General features: G+C 37.5%; 1 protein-coding gene across 6 annotated transcripts in view; it reads right to left on the reverse strand.

The window, feature by feature from the left end:
- LOC103588267 (chromosome unknown open reading frame, human C9orf72) overlaps positions 1 to 9,973 on the reverse strand; it is a 22,396-nt gene extending 12,423 nt beyond the window's left edge. For 3 of the 6 annotated variants that reach the window (XM_008569913.1, XM_008569917.1, XM_008569918.1), the window contains exons 1-4: positions 7,409 to 7,546; positions 4,477 to 4,964; positions 3,303 to 3,362; positions 663 to 758 (exon numbers count right to left, since the gene is read on the reverse strand). In XM_008569913.1, coding sequence (XP_008568135.1) covers positions 663 to 758; positions 3,303 to 3,362; positions 4,477 to 4,920 — 600 coding nt within the window. In that variant the 5' untranslated portion in view covers positions 4,921 to 4,964; positions 7,409 to 7,546. Of the gene's footprint in view, positions 1 to 662; positions 759 to 3,302; positions 3,363 to 4,476; positions 4,965 to 7,408; positions 7,547 to 9,581; positions 9,645 to 9,953 lie in introns of those variants that run through there. The other 3 variants (XM_008569915.1, XM_008569916.1, XM_008569914.1) reach the window with 3 other exon arrangements.
- Between the last annotated feature and the right edge of the window lie 9,711 nt (positions 9,974 to 19,684).

A 19,684-nucleotide genomic window follows, 5' to 3' on the forward strand; every position in this document is an offset into this window, starting at 1 on the left:
CCCGGAAAAAAAAAAAAAAAAAAAAAAAAAAAAAAAAAAAAAAAGAATTCCCATAAAACAATCTCTGTGCACTACCATAAACTTTCAGAAGAATGAATGTGAAAGCTGGTCAGGCAGGTCAAGCAACAATTTCTACAAGAACAACTTCCTCTCTGAGCTGTCAGAATAAGGAGACCAATCTTAATGACAAGGTCAGAAAGCAACAAGAAGAGTTTCCTAAAGATATCTTTATACACGCATAGTGTGTGATTTAAAATGTCCTCAACAAATGAATAAAGGAACTAAATTAGCAAAAATAAGTAAACTTCCATTAATGGTTACCAATTTGCACACTGTTTTGTTTCAAAAAGTACTGCATTAAATACTAATTGCTTCTCTGAGTTCTGAAATTCTCCCACTTCTAGGAAATATGTAAGTGGTAAAATAATCTAAATAGATCAATTTTGTCATAACTATCACTGATCAAAAAAGCCTGTTTGGCCACAGAATCCAGAATTTTATGTGTGCTTATTTGTTAAAGTAGCTAATACTTCATATGAATAGTACATATGGTAAAATGCACGCTAGTAAAATTAAATATTACTAACATACATAATAGTGACATAACTCAAGGGAATTGATAAAGAGTATAATTGCTCCCATTTAATAATATAAGAACTTACATCTATTTCTTCAGGAACACTGTGTGATTTCATAGATGAAAGCAGTTCCATTACAGGAATTACTTCCCCAGTAAGCATTGGAATAATACTCTGACCCTGCACAATAAAACAAAATGATATGAAGAAAATCACAAAATAAACTGGGCAATAAAAAATTAAATATTAAAGCAAAGAAAAACACTCTTTGATGGAAATACTTGGTAACTTGTTTAAACACAGTTGCAAACAATTCTACTACTCTGAAATATTTCTAAAAGATTTACACGTTATTTAAAGCTCATTTTCATTCTTCTAGGAATAATTTTCTTTGGTGAGCATGGGACCTCTGGTTTATCACTTACTGTTACATGCAGTAATTAAGTCACCATTGTACATTTGAAAAGGATCTCCTTTGAAATTTATTTGAGATATAAAAAATCTTACTAAAGATCATCAATACAGCCAGCCATCAAAAAAGCAAAACAAAACATAACAACAAAAAACACAAAGGTCATGAATACTTTTCATATTGAAAAATGAGGAAAGCCACACTTTGGAATCCTTGCTAAATAACTCAATAAGAAAGCTTGAATAAATACGCAATCTCACATTCATAATAGGAAATAATCTACCCAAATGCAAATCAAAATCATCACATATATTTTAAGAATCAATAAAACAAAAGTTTCCTTTAGAGTTCTTTCAAGATAATACTACTACTTATTATACCTCAAAAGTACAATTAGAAATTTGCAGTTTCTAGAATCAATTGAAAAATCAATATAGAACACCACAAATGTAAAGTGTCTCAGATATGGGTGATCCCTCACTTATTCACTACGAACACCAACCCCAAGTTTTTTAACCAACCTGAATATGTAAACGTTTAGAGATATAGATGAAATTGACAAATATATATCAATTTTGTTAAACATATTTAAAAAATAACTTATTTAAAATAAATTTAATAATAGGTTCTTCTTTACTCACATTTCATGAAATGATTTAATTCCAACTCTTCACATGCATCTTCAAATTAGAACCTGTCATTCCTAGAGCTGTTTTTTGAGTAACTTAACCCAGTTTTTCAGTTGCTTATCATGTAAACTGTTTGAGAATTTAAATGTGATGCTATCTCTAAAAGTTTTATCCTAAGCCATAAGCCAATTTGCATAATATAGAAAGCTTTATTTAAAAAAATTCATCCTGTACTAACCTTCACAACTAACCACTCATTGTTTTGCTTTTTAAAGTAATTGTTAAAATGCTTATTTACCAATTAACACACGCAATCTAACAATAATGATTGATTTTTGTTAAATTTCCTTTATTTAATTACTCTATTACTAGCAGGTTAGAGGTTGGTAAAAGTCACCCCATTCCTGGGGACCCTGTGTATTGATCAACAAGTAAAGAATTGCTTCCCTGGATAAAGGAAAACTTTTTCTTATAAGTCTTAGAGCTTTCCCCAGAATTACCTCTTCTGGCCTGGAAAGCTATCTGCGAAAGTACAAACGTAACAATTCTGTAAAGGAGATTGTTTTATAGGGTTATGTATGTTCCTTGTTTATGTCCCTGTATTTTCACAAAGTTTGAGAGAAATTATTTTTTAAAGTATCATTCAGTCTCAGTCATATTAAGGAAAACCGGAGAAAAGGCAACCCAGCCATGTTCAGACTGGAGTTTTACAGAAAGAGCAAGAAAGGTGGCATGCCAGAGGCAATGGGAGTAAAAGTAAAGAACCGTTTCTCCACTGGAGATTACCCTGCAGGAGAACTTCTCTGCCCTACACTGAAATGGTCTGCATTTAATTCCCACAAAGGGAAGTCATACTCTTGCAGCCATGCTTCTCAAATTCTGGTGCCTACTCCCTAAGGGCATTCAAAGCCATGGGGAAAACATGGCATGTTTTCCTAGAGATTTAATGTTACTGGAAGGTTGAGCTGTAAGAGGGTAGGACTATCACTGGAAAAAGTTTTTTTTTTTTTGTCTTTTTTCGTGACCGGTAATGGGACTGCAACCCTCGGTGTCGCGCCCGCACCGTGCTCAACCAGTGAGCGGACCGGTCTCTATATGGGATCCGAACCCTCAGCGGGAGCGCTGCCGCACCCCCAAGCGCCGCACTCTACCGAGTGCGCCACCGGGCCGGCCCATCACTGGAAAATTTTAACATGAAAACAAATAAATATCATGTAATAAAATGTAAATTGCATGGGTATTAAAGATACAGCATAAGACTTTAAAGCAATATTATGCTTAGAGCAATGCCTGTACCCCCAGGCACCTTCGGGGTATCCTCACTTTCCTCCTGTTGTAACTATTTCTGTGGAAATGTCTGAGAAGCAACACTTTAAAGAAAATCTCATATAAAATTTAAAAAATTTTTACTCTGCACAAGCCATCTGAAACTTATTCTGTATAAACAGAAAAAAAGGGAGCAAAAGATTAATTTGTAGATGCAATTACTATTATCCTTTGTTTATTTAATTCTTTAGGTCTAAAGTATGAAATTTTCATCTAGTTTATTCCATACATCTCCATAAAGGCACTGTTCATTTTCAGGCTCACTCGGTTAAACTAATATGTTCTCAGGCCTTCAGCCTTATACAGACATTTGCTGTGTGAATAATGGTATTTGATAGTATGCAATCTGCACTTTACCTGATCTTCCATTCTCTCTGTGCCTTCTAAGACAATCTTCTGGACATTTTCTTGCCTTTCCTGAGCAAGAGAAAATTTATTAAACAAAAACCCCCACAATATTTTGATACTTGCTTATTTTTCACAACACAGTTAAATGCAGACATATTTTTCTGTAATTTAGTTCATGGGGAAAATACTTTTCACTTTAGGGGACAAAAAGGGAGAGGCAGGAAATTGACTCAACACACACATGCTCTCATAGACAATACGAAATAAAATCAAAGTGCTTTTTATGTTGCAGTGAAAAAATAGACAATTTAGCAGAAAATAGTTAATGGAACATTTGCATAGTTTCACAAAGGAAAATAATGACTTGCAAATGTCAAGTTAAATAAGAATTTGAACCTGGGGAATATAAAGCTTCCAGATTTTAAATAATTTTCATAAACATGTGAGAAAAAAGGAGGCAAGCCTTCAAGCATAGTAGAAAACTATTCTTTTAAAACATACTATTTTTCGTTATTATCTCATAAAAGCCTTATAAAATCAATAATGCTTTAATGGACTTCCAGGTTAGTATCAAACTAAAACACAGAAAGAATTGAATTTGTTCTTTAGATATGCCGAAAGTATTCTGAAATGTAAATATCACTATATACTAAACCATAGGATGTAAGGGACAACAATTTCCTCTAGCTTAATCCGCAAAATTAAAAGGAATACCTCCTGGAAGCCATTTGGCCCAGCCTCCTCATTTTACAAATTTAGGAACTTGGCAAAGAAGTTAAAGTGACCAAAGGCTAAATGGCTGACAGCTTATGAAACAACTCTTTTGAATTGCTTATACCTACACATAGCAGTAACTGAAAGACAGGGTCATGCAATGAAAGAAAATAAAAAGGTATTAGCGTCAAAGGCTCTCAAGACATATCCAGACTCTAAAAGTTTCTTAATTTCACTAAGCTTCAGATTTCATCTGTTATGTGCAGCTACCATCTCCTACCTTCCATGGTTATTATGGAGATCACAGATATCAGACCAGATCTATCTGTATCTAACAGGACAGACGCAAAATAACAGATATTGTTTGACATTAATTGCATATAGTTTCTAAAAATTAGACATAACTGTATCAGAAAATAAACTTTCAATGGCTAGGTTAACATGATTAATAAGCTCAAAAACCACTCACCTTATGCATCCATATCCTTCCTTTCCGGATAATATGTGTTAATCTATCAACACACACTCTGTGAAGTGGGAGGTAGAAACTAAGTTCCGACTGTGGAAGTATAATTGACAGTCCATATGTGCTCCGATCCCCATTCCAGTTTCCATCAAAGATTAATGAAACAATAATCACTCCCTTTTCAGACAAGACAAAAAACTTTACATCTATGGCCCCACTCTCTGCATTTCGAAGGATTTCTCCATTCAGGGTGTGGTTGGCAAGAAAAGTTATTTCTCCATCACTGAGAAGTACCTGTTGTGTCTTTGGAGCCCAAATGTGCCTTACTCTAGGACCAAGAATATTGTCCCAATAAGCAAAGGTAGCTGCTAATAAAGGTGATTCACCACTTAAAGCAATCTCTGTCTTGGCAACAGCTGGAGATGGTGGTGGGCAGAGAGTCGACATCACTGCATCCCAACTGTCACATTATCCAAATGCTCCAGAGAGGTCTAAACAGTGACATACAAAACCGAATGATTAGGTTCAGCCATTTTAAAGATATTCATCAAAACCCCAAGTGATTTAGACATATGTGGTTTCTCCTCTTAAGTCAAAAAAGACTTAGAAGCATGTCTTTTACCAGGATGGGGACATCCAACTAGCACTGTAGGTGCACATTAAATATGATGATAATTTAATGAGACATAGTAACTTGCCACTTATATTCAGGGCATACATTTAGAAAACAAAAATAAAAATGAACTAAAAAAAAGGGCTTCTTTACATTCACACGAAATGTTATATACCAAATTTCATAGAATAGACCCTCATTGTTCTCAAATATCCAGTCCATGTGCAACTTTAGGATTGGTCTTTAAACCACAGCAACTAAAGAGGAGCAAAATAGAAAGGTAAAGGCTCAGATACAGACCATGACCCTTGTAATAGATTGAATTGTGTCCCCCCAAAAGATATGTTCAAATCCTAACCACTAGAGTATATGAATGTGACCTTATTTGGAAATAGGTATAATCGAGTTAAGATGTGGTTATATTGGATTAGGGTGAGTCCTAATCCAGTGACTGGTATATTTACAAGGAGAGAAAAATTTGGAGATACAAAGGAAAGACAGCCATATGAAAATGAAAGGCAGAAATTGGAATGATGCAACTATGAGCCAATGAATGCCAAGGATTGCTAGTAACCACCAGAAACTAGGAAGAGGAAGCCTTCTCTAGACCCTTCAGAGGATCATGCCCTTGCTAACACCTTGACTTAGGACTTCTAGCTTCCAGAACTGTGAGAGAATAAATTGCTGATGTTTTAAGCAACCCAGTTTTCGGTGTTTTGTTATTGTAATCCTAGAAAAGTAATACAGCACCTGACAGCAGAAATACCTTCAAGCTGTTAAAAAGACAAAAAAAAAAAAAAAGAAAGAAAGAAAGAAAGAAAAAGAAAGACAAGACATAAAAGCAAAAAACCCAAGTAGGGAGCCATAACTAAAAATGAGTAAACCACCCTGTTATCCTCAATGAACTCTCTAGTACCAGGGCACTAAATCCCAAGAATGATGTTTAAAATGACACTGAAACATCAAGGCAAAGATAAGTACACTTGCCAGTCAAGAAAGCAGTACAGTGTATATAGTATTTTATCACTGTGAAGAGAGTTCTATATTAAATGGCTAAGATAAAAAAGCTTCAGTTATTCAGAACATGTACAGAACAAAAGGGCTGGATGGGCCCTAGTCAAACCTTTCAATCTACTGAGAAACAGGCACAGAGAGAAGAATGAACCAGCTTGCAGCCAAACCAGAATCCAGGGTTCCTGGTCCCCTTGCTTAGTTTGTATATCTTTATCCACTCAAATACTGTATATTACTCTACAAGAGTACATTCTATATGATACTAGCATAAAACTAAACATTCTAGCAAGTACTATAATTGAAGACTTGTATTCAAAGACTGAAAGTGAAAAAAAGTATGACACTTTCATATAAGCAAGTCTAAAACTGTGGAATCTATTTACCATAATAGTAATAGAGAGCAGCTAATAGTCCTGTCTGCCTGGATGATTGCTGTGAGAGTTAACATTTGATCTATAACTAAATTTATGTCAAAGTAAACCATTTTACTTAAAGAATTGTACCTACATCTTGTCAAGAGGATTCCGAGTCTGATGAAAAGCAGTGACTTCTATTTTTAGAGCATTACATGAGTACTTTTATTGCAATTTTATGAATCGGCATGCAGAGCTTGGCAAAACACTTAAATATGAGTACATGCAGAAATGGCTTAACACAAAGACAGTTTTTAAATATGTATGTTTAATTTCAGAAACTCATTAAGGTAATATTTACTTTTTAATGTTATGCCAATTTAATGATCTTGAGAGACCACACTGGACATAAGCTGTACAGCTTGTTTAAATATCCACTGTCTCAGATACAATTTAAAAGGTTAGTTTTCAATGATGGGATACAGGAATGTAATTTGAATTGAAACGGTAATGATGCTATTGTTGTTATCATTAATAACAGAAATCTGGAGGACAAGGAGATGAATTAAGTAAGCACACAACCATAAAATTATACTGTAAACAAATTTTTCTTTCATTTTTTCTTTTTGGATAAAAAGGTGAATAATTATAAAGGCAATATTACAACTCAAATATTTCACCATTATATTGATAATAAAAGTATTTTCTAAAACAGAATTGAGCCCTAGAGCAAAATCTGATTGAATTATGAGAAAACTTTTTACCTGATTATGAAAATTATATTATCATAGGTCACTAATACATTCAGTCTCACCCCTAGTATAATTGGAAAAAAAACGAAGGACAAGGATCATGTTGAATTACTTGGCTTTAAATCCTGCCAAAAGAAGTAACCTGAGAAATGAAATGTCACAGGAAGTATTATTAGAAGAGTTGTTAAAATAATTTTACTAACACTTGAAGGCGTCGTCTTTGGCAAGGAAAATCCATATATACAATTGTGGCTGAAAAAAAATCAGTTCAAAACCAATAGTCTTTTATCAACATATCTTATGCGCATGTGGTATTGGCTACTCCAGAGGGTTATCAAACAGTAGCCACAGTCTTTTGAGGGAAGACAGGATCCAAATTGGGTGAGACGGTGGCTTGCCACTCCTGTAAACAAAGCATAGGGTTCATGAGGGTTTACCCAATATACTTTCTGAAAATAATCCAACATATGCAGAAATATGATTATGTTAATAAGCATCTGATAAAACTGTTAGAGCGGCAGGTTTGAGGTTTTACTTTTTCTTTAAACATTTGCTAAAAATCAGCCATCTCTTCCCTTATTGGTATTTAGAAAGATGCCATGGTAAATCAGAATTCTATCATCATAAGGCTCTCTCACTTCTTGTAACCATGCTTTCTATTTACTTTCTCCCAGTCCTAAGAGAGGCAGGGTCCTAAACCAGCCCACCTTCCAAAACAAGTTTTTCCAGGACTAGTTTAAGGACAGTGAACTGCTTTTAAAACCAGACTGCAATACTTTCAAAGTTTTCAGTATTAAGCAAGACCCAGAGATGCAGTTCATGCTCTTACTATCTGGCCATCTCTCACAGATCCAAATTTCTCAGGTAACAGGCAGGCTAACCTATCACTCCAAGGAACTATTTAATTAACATAGAGCCCAAGAAAGATAGGAGTCTTCATTGCTTTTTTTACTTCTTTCTCTGAAAGCAAATTTTGTACTGCCAAGAGAGCCAAATAAAGAGACTATTTTATCAGCTTCATAAGTTGTATATAATTGTTTCCTGGAGCAGATAAATGCTGGATTAGTGCACAATTTGCAACGTGGTCTGCAATTTCTCTCATTTTTGTTTCATAGGTATAAAGAGCACAGTCATCATTAAGCAGTTTTCAACCGATTCAGGGTTTTCCTAGTGTGGTAGGGTTTGGCAGAGGCGCTGGTAACAGTGCCTGCGTCCCATAACACCATCATATTTTAAGTATTTAAAGTATTTAAAGTATTTTAAATATTTAAGTATTTAAACACCATCGTATTTTAAGTATTCTGACTCCATATTATTAATATCCCATATATTATAGTCTTGCTTCTGTGAAGTTCTCAGATTATGTTAAACGTTTTCCAAAATCTGAGAAAGATCACATCTAACAGTATTTTCCAGTCTTTTGAACCTTTTGTACAAAGTAAAAGTAATGCCAGACAGATTGCATAACCTTGCTGTGCACCACCACTGATGGATGGGAAGTTTGAATAGGAATTTAGCCACCTGCCACAACTGCTATTCACTAGAGCCTAACAATCTCTCTTGCGTCTGAAACGGCCATCCCTACTGGGCAAGTGCGTGACCTATCTATCTCCTTGTCCTTAATTTTGCCTAATGGAGTTCATCATGGCCAGACAGATCCCGTGTGGACAGACATGTAATCAGTGCACTTCTTTCTGCAACCGATTACCATCAGTCAAGTGATGCCCGAGTCACAATGGTCACTTCCTTTAAGTGAGTCTGTGTAATCTCGGAGCTATGAAGCAAGCAGGTCATGTCCCACAGAATGGGAGTACATTCTGCCTAGCACTGCTGCTCACATTTCCAAGACACTAGCACTGTTTACAAACTTCTATTGAAATTCCATAGGCGTGTAGAATGTCCACACTCCCATCCTGCCCCGCATTATCTCCTCGCGGGCAGAGACGTCTCGGGTTCCTAGCGAACCCCGACTTGGTCCCGAGGGGCCGCGCGCCCTCTGGCCTTCTACTGGGCCAGGCCTTTTGGTGGTCGGGGCTTTCTCTCGAGCCCATAGCGGTAGCGCTCCCGCTGGGTCCCCGCTGGGTCCCTGGGAAAGGGCCGGCTCAGGAACTGGGGCGGGAAAGCGGAGAAGAGGCCCGATCCCCATCTCTCGTGTTTGCGCCGCCGCTGCTGGGAAGCGCGGGGCCCGGATGCAGACAGCTCCACTAGTCGCTAGACTAGAAAGCCCTATGCCCCGTTTCAGTCAGGAAGGCGAGAAGAAAAGGGAGGACGAGTTGAGCCTCGGGGAGAGCCCCCGCTGTCACCCCCGAACCGTCCCGGCAGCCTGCCCCCAGACAGCCACCCACAAGCCCGCCGGCCAGCTCGTTCTTCACTCACCCACTCACCACCGCCTGCGCCTCCACCGCTGTGGGCGCAGGGACCGCAACCACAGCCCCGCCCCTGCCACGCCCATGACCACGCCCCCTACACGCCTCTAGCGCGCGTCCCAAGACCTCCCGAACCGGCCTCTAGCCGCGAATGTGTGCCGCCTTGTTTTCTTTTTCTGGTTAATCTTCATCGGATCTTTCTTGTTCAGCCTCAGCGAACAGTGTAAGAGCAAGTGGGAGAGAAAGGGCGGGAAAATCAAAATCACACACTTCCTGCTTTGTCTAAATCCAGCCCCCAGGGAGAAGAAACCGGGCAGCGGCAATGGCTGACGCGCCGGCTGCCATCTTTCTCGTGGGCGGAACGTGTAGCTGTTTGACGCACCTCTGTTTCCTAGTGAGAGGCCGTAGGCTACGTCTGGGCGTTTTCAATTTGCGATGACGTTGACGTACGAGGCGCGTGATAGGGGGCGGGGCAGTCTGGCTCATGCCTTTGGCTGAAGGCTCTTGCTGCGGTCTGTGGAAATGGCGTGAGGTGTTGACCTGGATGGGTGGTGCGATGCATAATGAAAAGGCTGCTGGGTACGGAGAAAACAAAGGGGAGCTGGTGGTTGTGAGTGGTTTTGGTTCTGGGCGCTCAACAAATATTTGATGAATGAATGGGTTTTTTTGGTGGTGTTAATCTTGTGACACTCCCCTGTTAGGTAACTTAAATTTTCTCCCTACGATACGTAGTCACCACAATTTTGTCTTTATACATAAGCATTTTCTCAAGCTTAACTTTCACACTTTATATGTAAGCTTTTTCTCAAACATGACTTTCGTACGACGTTTTTGCTAGTCGCACAATGTGGATGAGTTTTTTTAACCTTTGAAAAATGTACTTTACCATTACGTTTGGTGTGCTTTATGATTTTTTTTAAAACCTCGAGCCTTTTGGTTTTCATTATTCACTACAAATGAGTAGTATTTAACATTTTTCTTCATTAAAAATCATAGAGCGCGTTTTCATCATTCACAGAGAACGGGAGAAATAAAATACGCAAACTGACCCATAAGTCCAAACGCTCTCCAGAAATAGACCCCTTACCCGCTGCTTATCCTTGTAACACCAGGTGGTTACTGTTTATCGAGTTCCTACACTGTGTTTAGTACTATGCTACATAGTCTACATAAAGATTACAATTCATTTATATGTGTAATTTAAAACAAAATTGAATACGTAGAAACGGTAGAACGTGTTTGGGGTCTGGAGGAAAAGGGAAGCTGTAAATCAAAGGGAACAAAATTGCGGTTTTGTTGAATGAGTAAGTCTAGAGATCTAATGTACAACGTGAGGACTGTAGCTAACAATATTGTATTATATACTGGCAGTTTGCTAAGAGAATAGATTTTAGGGCTCTTATCACACACACAAAAGGTAAATGAAATGATGGATATGTTAATTTGCTTGACTGTAGTAATCACTATATATGAATATCAAGACATTATGTTGTACACTTCAAATATATACAATAAAAAAAGAATTTACACTTAATTCCTTCTGACATCTCTAGGATATAGATATTGTCATCTCTGTTTTACAGAGGAGATTACTAGGTTTCAGAGAGATTAAATTATTTACCCAAGGCCACCTAACCCAGTTGATTAGGGACAGTTTTTTGCAGTTCTGGAGCCCACTGAATCCCCAGGCTGGTACCAAGTTGATGACAGTCCTTCTCGGGTAACACCTATGGTGGTTAATACTAATACTCCCAGTTCAGAATAAGACTGGGACTCAGATTAAGTGCCTAGGAGAGGATTACAACTCCACAAACAGTTTTTCCTACTTCAAAATAATTTCCCTTGTCACCAGCAGGTTTCTGGTTTTGTGCAATATCAATCCTGGAACAACTATGTTTCCTAACAAAGAAATAAACACCAAGGCTTAAATTCTGCATGACCACAAGAAATAAGATATATAAGGAAAAAGGCTCTGTAAATGTGAATTTTTTCCCCACATCTAATCAAATTGTATGTCTCTCATCGGACTGGAGCAAAAAACAAACAAACAAACAAACAAACAAAAACATCAGGAGGGAAACAGTAATTATTACATAGTATGGTGATCCACAATACTTGTATTGCCTGAGAGTGTAGAATAGGAGGACAAATATTCTAGCACACATCCTTTCAGGGAACCAAAGAGAAAATGACATTAAGTATATGGTAAAGTAATCCATATTAGCAGCATCAAAGGATAGCTTGGGAAGGCTTTAACCTTATCCCCTCCAAACTCTTACCCTGCTGAAATAAACCACCCCAAATAACTGTAGCATCTAAGTGAAAATAATAGATTTTGTTATAGAAATACATCCTCAAGCAAGAGCCCTAGTCTTCAAGCAGAATGACACCGGTAAGACCTTATGTAGAAATTTTTGAACTATTACACAGAATTAATGCACAATCATGCAAAAAGGCTCTGCAACTAGGGGAACAGTAAAGCATATGGTTAAGAGCTTGAGTTCTGCAATCAGAGCTGGTATAAGTATTGTGTCTGCCTTTGATTAGTTACGAAACTTTGGGCAGTACTTCTCTGTGCCTCAGTTTTCTCACCTGCAAAATGGCATAAATAATTTCTCACAGGGTTGCTGTGAGGCTCATGTGTGATCAAACAAGCTAAGAGTTTAGAATGGTACATTCAAGAAGTGGTGGCTCTAATCTCAATTTTAGTAACTATGCAGGGATAATAAAAGCAATAACAAAGGACTTATAAGCCTTTCAAACTACGTAGATATTTATAATTCCAATAAATATTATATCAGAACCCAGAGGAAATTCCTGCTACATTACCAATGCCAATTATCAGGAAGCCTTTTCTCCATTCTCTCTATTAATGTATTTCAGAAATGTAGTATGTGCTGCTCTGGAGTTGGAGCTGAGAGCTCGTTGATTAGCTCCCATTTACCAAGATTACAGTAAATTAGATTTAACTGTGACTGGCATGGGAATGATTTGTTGTTGGACATGGATGAGGACTATTGCTATATAAACCACAGCACGTTTAATTTCTTTTAAGTAATGAGATTTTATGTGGTTGCCTTAATCATTGCAGACTTATCAATGTGCACTTGATGATACATGACCTTTTGTTGATGATATGAATACACCAACACCAAAATGAGATACTTCCAGGTGGAATCTTGGTTCCTGAATATATAAAGTTTGTTCTGTGAGCCAGTGTGATGTAAATGGTTTAGAAATCTCTAGTGGGTCTCTGTCTGGAGCCAACACACCATAGTTCTAGCAATGCACAATGTAGGCAATGCCCCTGCAAGAGAATGTCATTAGTATCCAGTATATATTTCCTTTCAGCTCCTCCTGGGACTCATGATTCTGTAAACAATAAGCTAATAAGATTCTCAATGAGAGGAATCACATCCTTGACCAGGTATTAATTCCTGTTCCTTTGATGTTGGTGCTGTGTGCCTTACAAGCACCAATGTAGTGAGTAATTTAAGGCCTAGAATATACAGTTCCCAGTAGGGAGGAAGTTCCTAGCTCATTGCAGTATCATAAAACATACAATAAGAAAGAGAACCAGAAGTAGGAGCACAAGCATCATCTTCTTAATAACTGCCTCTTAACTTTGTCACGTGCTATTTGAGATCCAGGGCTGTATGCTTATAATTTCAGCTACTGACTCCTTTGTTTTTAGCACATAATAGATGATTAGCAAATGTCAGTCCTTATATTCATATGGAAGAGAATGGGTCAAGTTTGTCAAGATAATTTTAAATTTAAAAAAGGGTATATGTGAAAACCGATCAGATGTCAAAACATTTAAAAACTTTGTGGTTTTATATTTCTTTGTTAAAGAAATAATAATAAGAGGGGATATAAGAAAGTGTCCAAGCTGATGACAAAAGAGATATAAGCTACCCCACATTTTCTCATTTGCTTTAAATCAGAGTGACCCTGATCATTAAATAATGGCAAAAGCTATTTCCAAGAGCCTGCATTACAAGAGCCTTGTCTAAGAATAATAATTCTGAGTAGTTGGAGTAAAGCTTCAATCAGCCACCTGGCATTTGCTAATCATCTTAGGTATGCTAAAAACAAAGGAGCCAGTAGATGAAATTGTAAACATACAGTCCTGGGTCTCAAATAGCATTTGACAAAGTTGAAAGACAGTTATTTCATATCGCACATGAAATAACTGAAGAACTTATTCACAAATGGATCTATAGATTCAATGCAACTGCAATAAAAATCTTACAAAGGTTATTGGAGTTGCATTGAATATATAGATCCATTTGTTGTCTTTCCATATATGAGCATGGTACAGATCTCTACTTAGGACTTCTCTTGTATTCTTTAGTTAGGTTTCATAATTTTCTCTAATAAGGACTTCATATTTTTTGTTGAGATTTTTCCAAGTTATATTTTAATTGTGTCACTATTAAAAATGGTTTCTTCTAAAAAGGACATTTTCTGATTATTGCTGGTGTTTAGCAATGCTTGTTTTGTATGATCATCTTGTATTTGGCAACCTTGTTGAATATTCTTATTGGTTATAAAAGAAAACCAAGAACAAGAACAAAAGTCAGCAACCAAAAAACAACAAGCCCCAAATGAAAAAGTTACTAATCATTTCGCTGTCATGTTCGTCAACTTTGAATAGCTTCCCATTTTCTCTAATGTCCAGGGTTCTTAGCATAACTCTATGTCTCCTCACAGTATGCTTCCAGCTGACTTTGAAGGCTTCACTCTTACTGCCGTTTCCCTTTGATCTTGCGGGTCCATGAGTAAACACTGCTCTAAGACTACTCACATAGAATGCCCTTACCCCTCAGTTTCACGAAAGGAAATCTTATTAATTGCCATCATATCCTGCCTCCTCCATGAAGTCTTTTTCGATTTTTATGGTTGGAATCAATGAGTCATTCCAGTGTGAACCCTTAACCTCCACCGGTAGTACAAAAACCAAAGTCTTTGTATCTACACTTTACATTTTTAGGGAAAATAATGGTCATACACTATTGGTAGACCTAGTAATTGGAAGCTATTAGAAATGTTTGCAGTGACCTAGGCTTGAATTCTGGCTGAACCATTTTGTAACTTTGAATGAATTACTTAATGTCTTTGAGCCTCAATTTCCTGATATGTGCCCCAAGGTAATTGCTCAGTAAGGTTAGCCACTGTTATCACATAGCAGATGCTCAATTCATGGTTTTTTTTTTTTTTTTTTCTGGCAGCTGGCCAGTACAGGGATCCAAACCTGTAGACCTTGGTATTATAAGGCTGTGCTCTAACCAACCGAGCTAACCGGTCAGTCACAGTGTTTGTTAACAAATCTATTTCCAACCTCTGGTTTACAGATGAAGATATTGAGGGCCAGGAAAAGAGATTTCCTCAGGGTCATATCTTTAGTTTGGGGCAGATCTGTAAGTAGCACCTTTGTATTCTAGCAACCAGGTGAGAGCACTTTATCAACATAAGGTATGTAGAAGTCTATTTCCTCTCTAGATTGAAAGCTTCCTGAGGGCAGGGACCTTGTCTGTTTCACTTTTTGTCTACCCTTTGCCACTAGGCATAGTGATTTGCCTATGTTAGATCCTCAATAAACGTTGAATGTGATTTAAGAAAGCTCCCGTCAGAAATAAGAATAAATTAATAAAATATAAAGAGATTTTAGATTTATCATTGTATAGATTTGACTTTGCACAATTTTACTAATCTATAAATATGGCACATGATCAAGTGATGTTAATACAGAAAGGGTTAATTTGTTTTTTTTTTTTTTTTGTCTTTTGTCTTTTTCCGTGTCCGGCAACGGATCGCAACCCTCAGTGTTGCCCCCGCACCGGACCGGGGACCGGCAACTGGATCGCAAACCTCGGCGCTGCTCCCGCGCCTCGCCCAGCCAGCGAGCGGGAACCGGTCTGCATGTGGGATCCGAACCCTCGGGCTGGAGCGCTGCCGCGCCTCCCAAGCGGCGCACCATCCAGTGCGCCACCGGGCCGGCCCCAGAAAGGGTTAATTTGAACATTATTGCATTTTTAAGAGACAAATACAACAGTCTTCTTAATTATCAAGGTTTCTAGATAGGGCAGACATTTCATACACTGCCAAGCAAAAAGGATAAATTGAGACACCTGTTTTTAACTTGCAATTGTACCTGAGGCATTTATCGTTCGTTTAAGATTTGATTACAGCAGATTATAAAGTATTGCCTTTATAGAAGTAGTGGAATTTGACAAGTTGTTATGAAGGATTAATTAGTACTCTTTGTGAGAGCAAGCAACTGAGTCACAGGTAGTAAGTTTGCTTTCAAAAACGTAGGGGATGGATTGCCATGTCATTGTGTTTCATCTCAAAATATGTAGAGAGAGAGTAATCTTAAATAACTTGCCTGGGATGTTATAGAATGTCTATTTTGCCATATTTAAGATTTTGCTAAATTTCACATAAATTATAGACTTAGAGATATGCATAAATAATTTAGTATAGAACGACAAACTGGATGGATAGATGGAAGGTAAGTTATTACTTTAAAGTCATAGTAATAGTTCTCTCAAAATTCATTTTCTTTCTTGGAAGTGACTCATCGTTTGCTTGCCTGTTTTCCATGTGCAGGAATATAAAAGAGAAATAGTGCTCAAGCATTGCCAATCACATCTCCAGACTATCACTTACTTTTACCAAATAGTGCTTTAAGACATGGGAAATGAGGGCTGGCCCCATGGTGCACTCAGGAGAGTGCGGCGCTGGGAGCACAGCGATGCTCCTGCCGCCGGTTCGGATCCTATATAGGAATGGCCAGTGCGCTCACTGGCTGAGTGTGATGTGGGAGACGCCACACCAAGGGTTGTGATACCCTTACTGGTCACGAAAAAGACAAAAAAAAAAAAAAAAAAAACATGGGAAATGAGACAAGATGTAATCCTAAAGCATTTTTCCATAGTGAACAGAACGATACATTATAAGTCAGGATATGTGCAAATTTCTTTTCTGAACATGGGGTGGGGGCAGAAGGGGGAACAAGTGGTCCATTTGATGAATAGCAGATACCTAACTGTTCTAGTTTTGCTACACCAAGATCCAATTATCTACCGCATTTCTTGAGTTTTTAAAAAATTGTCTGTGTATTCAAGTAGAACTAAAAAAAATCCAAACGAAGAAAAGAACAAAGAGTTGCAGTACAGATAATTTTAAATGCTTAAATAATGTCATTGTAAGAAAAACCACCATAAAAAGTGCAGTTCAAATTCATAGTTGGTCTAGGGCAGCTTGTACACTGTCCAGCTTGGTTTGCCAAGTGCTTGTTAAAATTAATTGTCATACAGCAGCTTTCACTCTCTTAAGTAGAAATCCCAGAAAATATGCTCGGAGTGGAGAAATGCAAATTGGGTTATGAGGTAATTTTGTACTCTAGGGACAGATTTTTTTTTTTTTATTTCACATTACTTCATGTTGGAAAAGGTTCATTATTATTTATAAAGCAGAACAAGCCCCAAAGCCAATCCATTTTCAGCCTCATTGTCACTTTCTGCATTCCAAACATCACTTAATTCCCAAATGAGTAGGCTAATTCTTTCCTTACAGAGCTATAAAACTTTCTTCGGATATTATTAACTTAGGTGACAGCATTTTATTCAAAATAATTCTTACTCTTCAGGAAAAGCATTTAAACACCTTATTTTGATGAGGCCATAACTCTGGTGGAAGAGCAGTAGGCTTGTCTGTTTATCACTAATACATTTTGTTTCTTTGAGCACCTTGGTCCTATAAAAGTGGAAGCTACTGAAATGTTTCAGAGTGTGGGCTTAGAAGACTATTTACCATTTTACATGTTTAAGATGCACTCCTGAAAATGTTATTTTTCAAGTGCATTTGGTCAACAAGATGATTAAATAGTACATTTAATATAATATGCTGCAATGTTATATTTTGCAATTAATCCAAACATTGTTACCTAATTAATCATTTTAAATACAAAATTGAACAAAGTTTGTTTAGATCCCAACAACAACAAAAAAGCCATTATTCACTCCCCTCCCCTGCCACCACTTACTAATGTAAGGTTGGGTGATTCTCCTAAAGTAACTAGTTTAACTCCTGTGAGATGAATGTATCTTGTCTGCAGGGTTCAGTGCTGGCAGTAGAGCAAGTGTGTTGAAGATAATGAGATTTTCCATCTCAACATAAGAACTTCTGACAGAGCTGCATCAAGATGACAGTGGTGGTGAATTCCTGTCACAGGAGGTGTTCAAGTGTGGGCTAGCTGTGCCAGTAAAGTGTTAGGTGTTCCAATCCTGAGAGTCATGATGTAATGACTCCTTTAAGGGTGTGTTCCTTCTTTTCATCCCTCCTTGGTTTCTGTGACCTAAAGACCATTTCCAAAGTGAAACCCTGTTGTAAGTGTGGCACAGGAACAGAAACTTACAATTCCTCTTCTAATTCTGACCAACCCATGTAGAGAAAATATAAAAGGTGTCAAAGGGAAAAGCTTTATAAGATGATATAAAATTTTAAATTGGAAAGGGATAAACTTTTAAAAATCAGGCTTTTTACATTGTGAGTTTTAATGTAACTTTTATTTCCATGTACTACTTTTGTTTTAAGGAAGGGCTAAAGACTACCAGGAAAATCTAATTTTGCAAAGTTATTCACTTTTTGATAATTGGGAGGAAATGATGGGGCATGTCCTCCTTACTTCCATGGCCTCCACTTTAGAAAAGCAATACAGTTAAGGAAGTTCTAATAGTAGAACTTTTTGTGGAAAAGGTTTAATTTATATTATATCCAAGACCCATTGAAAAATTTCCTTTCTCTGAAGCCTTTCTGAACTAGTTCAGCCATTGGGACTTTTTCCTCTTCTAATCTAGAGTATTTTTCCTTTGTATTTATTTAGCTACTGTTCTGTCTATTGATAGTTATCCTTTATTCATGTGTGTTCTGTCTCCCCTAAGATCATATTTATGCTAGGCCCTGAGAAAGGGAGATACAAAGTGAAAGATGGGCCCTCTACTACAATGTAGCATAAGCCATGAGCTCCCTTTCTCCTCCACCCCTAACAAGCAATGCAGAACCCTACATCTAGCACTTAGATGCTCATAAATACTCATTGTTGCTGGTTTGAAAGTATTACTATGGCACTGAATATGGGGTTTTCTACATAATTGGTAATAAATATATCTTTAATTTTATGAATAAATAATACATTCACATGTTAAGTAATCAAAATGATACTAAAATGAATAAACTGAGAAGTCTAGCTCCCACCCTAGTCCTCATCCACTCTATTCCTCATGCTCTTTGTAGGAGACAACTTTATTCAACTTTTGTGTATGTCTATTATCTCTTAATATAAATGCAAGAAAATATAAGTATGTAATCATATAACCCTCTGTCTAGACAAAAAGTTTCATACTGTATGGCCAATTGTATACTTTGTGTATTTATCCCTGTCTCCCTTCCATGTTAGTGCGTAGAAGGCTTCCTCATTCTTTTTAAGGGCTTCAGAGTACTCCATTCTATGACTGAACCATAGTCATGGAACCTGTCCCCTCGAGATGAATGCGTGAATGGCTTCCAGGTTGTTGCTATTACAGACAATTCTGTAAAGAATAGCCCCATACATTATTTCCTAAGTGTGCAGGTATATCCCTAAGATAAATCCCTTAAAATAGGATTGCTAGGATAAATGCATTTATCGATTTTAAAGATATCCCCAAATTTCCTTCCATAAGTATATTAGTCTGTCTCTGTTGCTTATACCAGAAATACCTGAAACTGGGTAATTTATAAGAAAATGGAATTTATTGCTTACAGTTTTACAGGCTGGGAATTCCAAAGTCCGGGGATCCCCTCAGGTGAAGACCTTTGTTGGTGGGTGGTGACTCTTCACAGCAACACAGAGTGGCACACAGTGAGAATGGCAGAAGCAAGAGAGAGCTAACCTCGTCACTTGCTCTCCTTTTAAAGCCATCAGAACCAATCCCATTATTCTGTGAATGGATCAGTCTGTTCTGGAGGGTATAGTCCTTACAATCCAATAACCTCTTCAAGGCCTCACCTTTCAATTATAGGATTTCCCACCCTATTAACACTGTCATAGTGAGGATTAAGATT

The sequence above is a fragment of the Galeopterus variegatus genome, unplaced genomic scaffold (assembly GCF_000696425.1).
Source record: "Galeopterus variegatus unplaced genomic scaffold, G_variegatus-3.0.2 Scaffold543, whole genome shotgun sequence".
Lineage (NCBI taxonomy): Eukaryota > Metazoa > Chordata > Mammalia > Dermoptera > Cynocephalidae > Galeopterus > Galeopterus variegatus.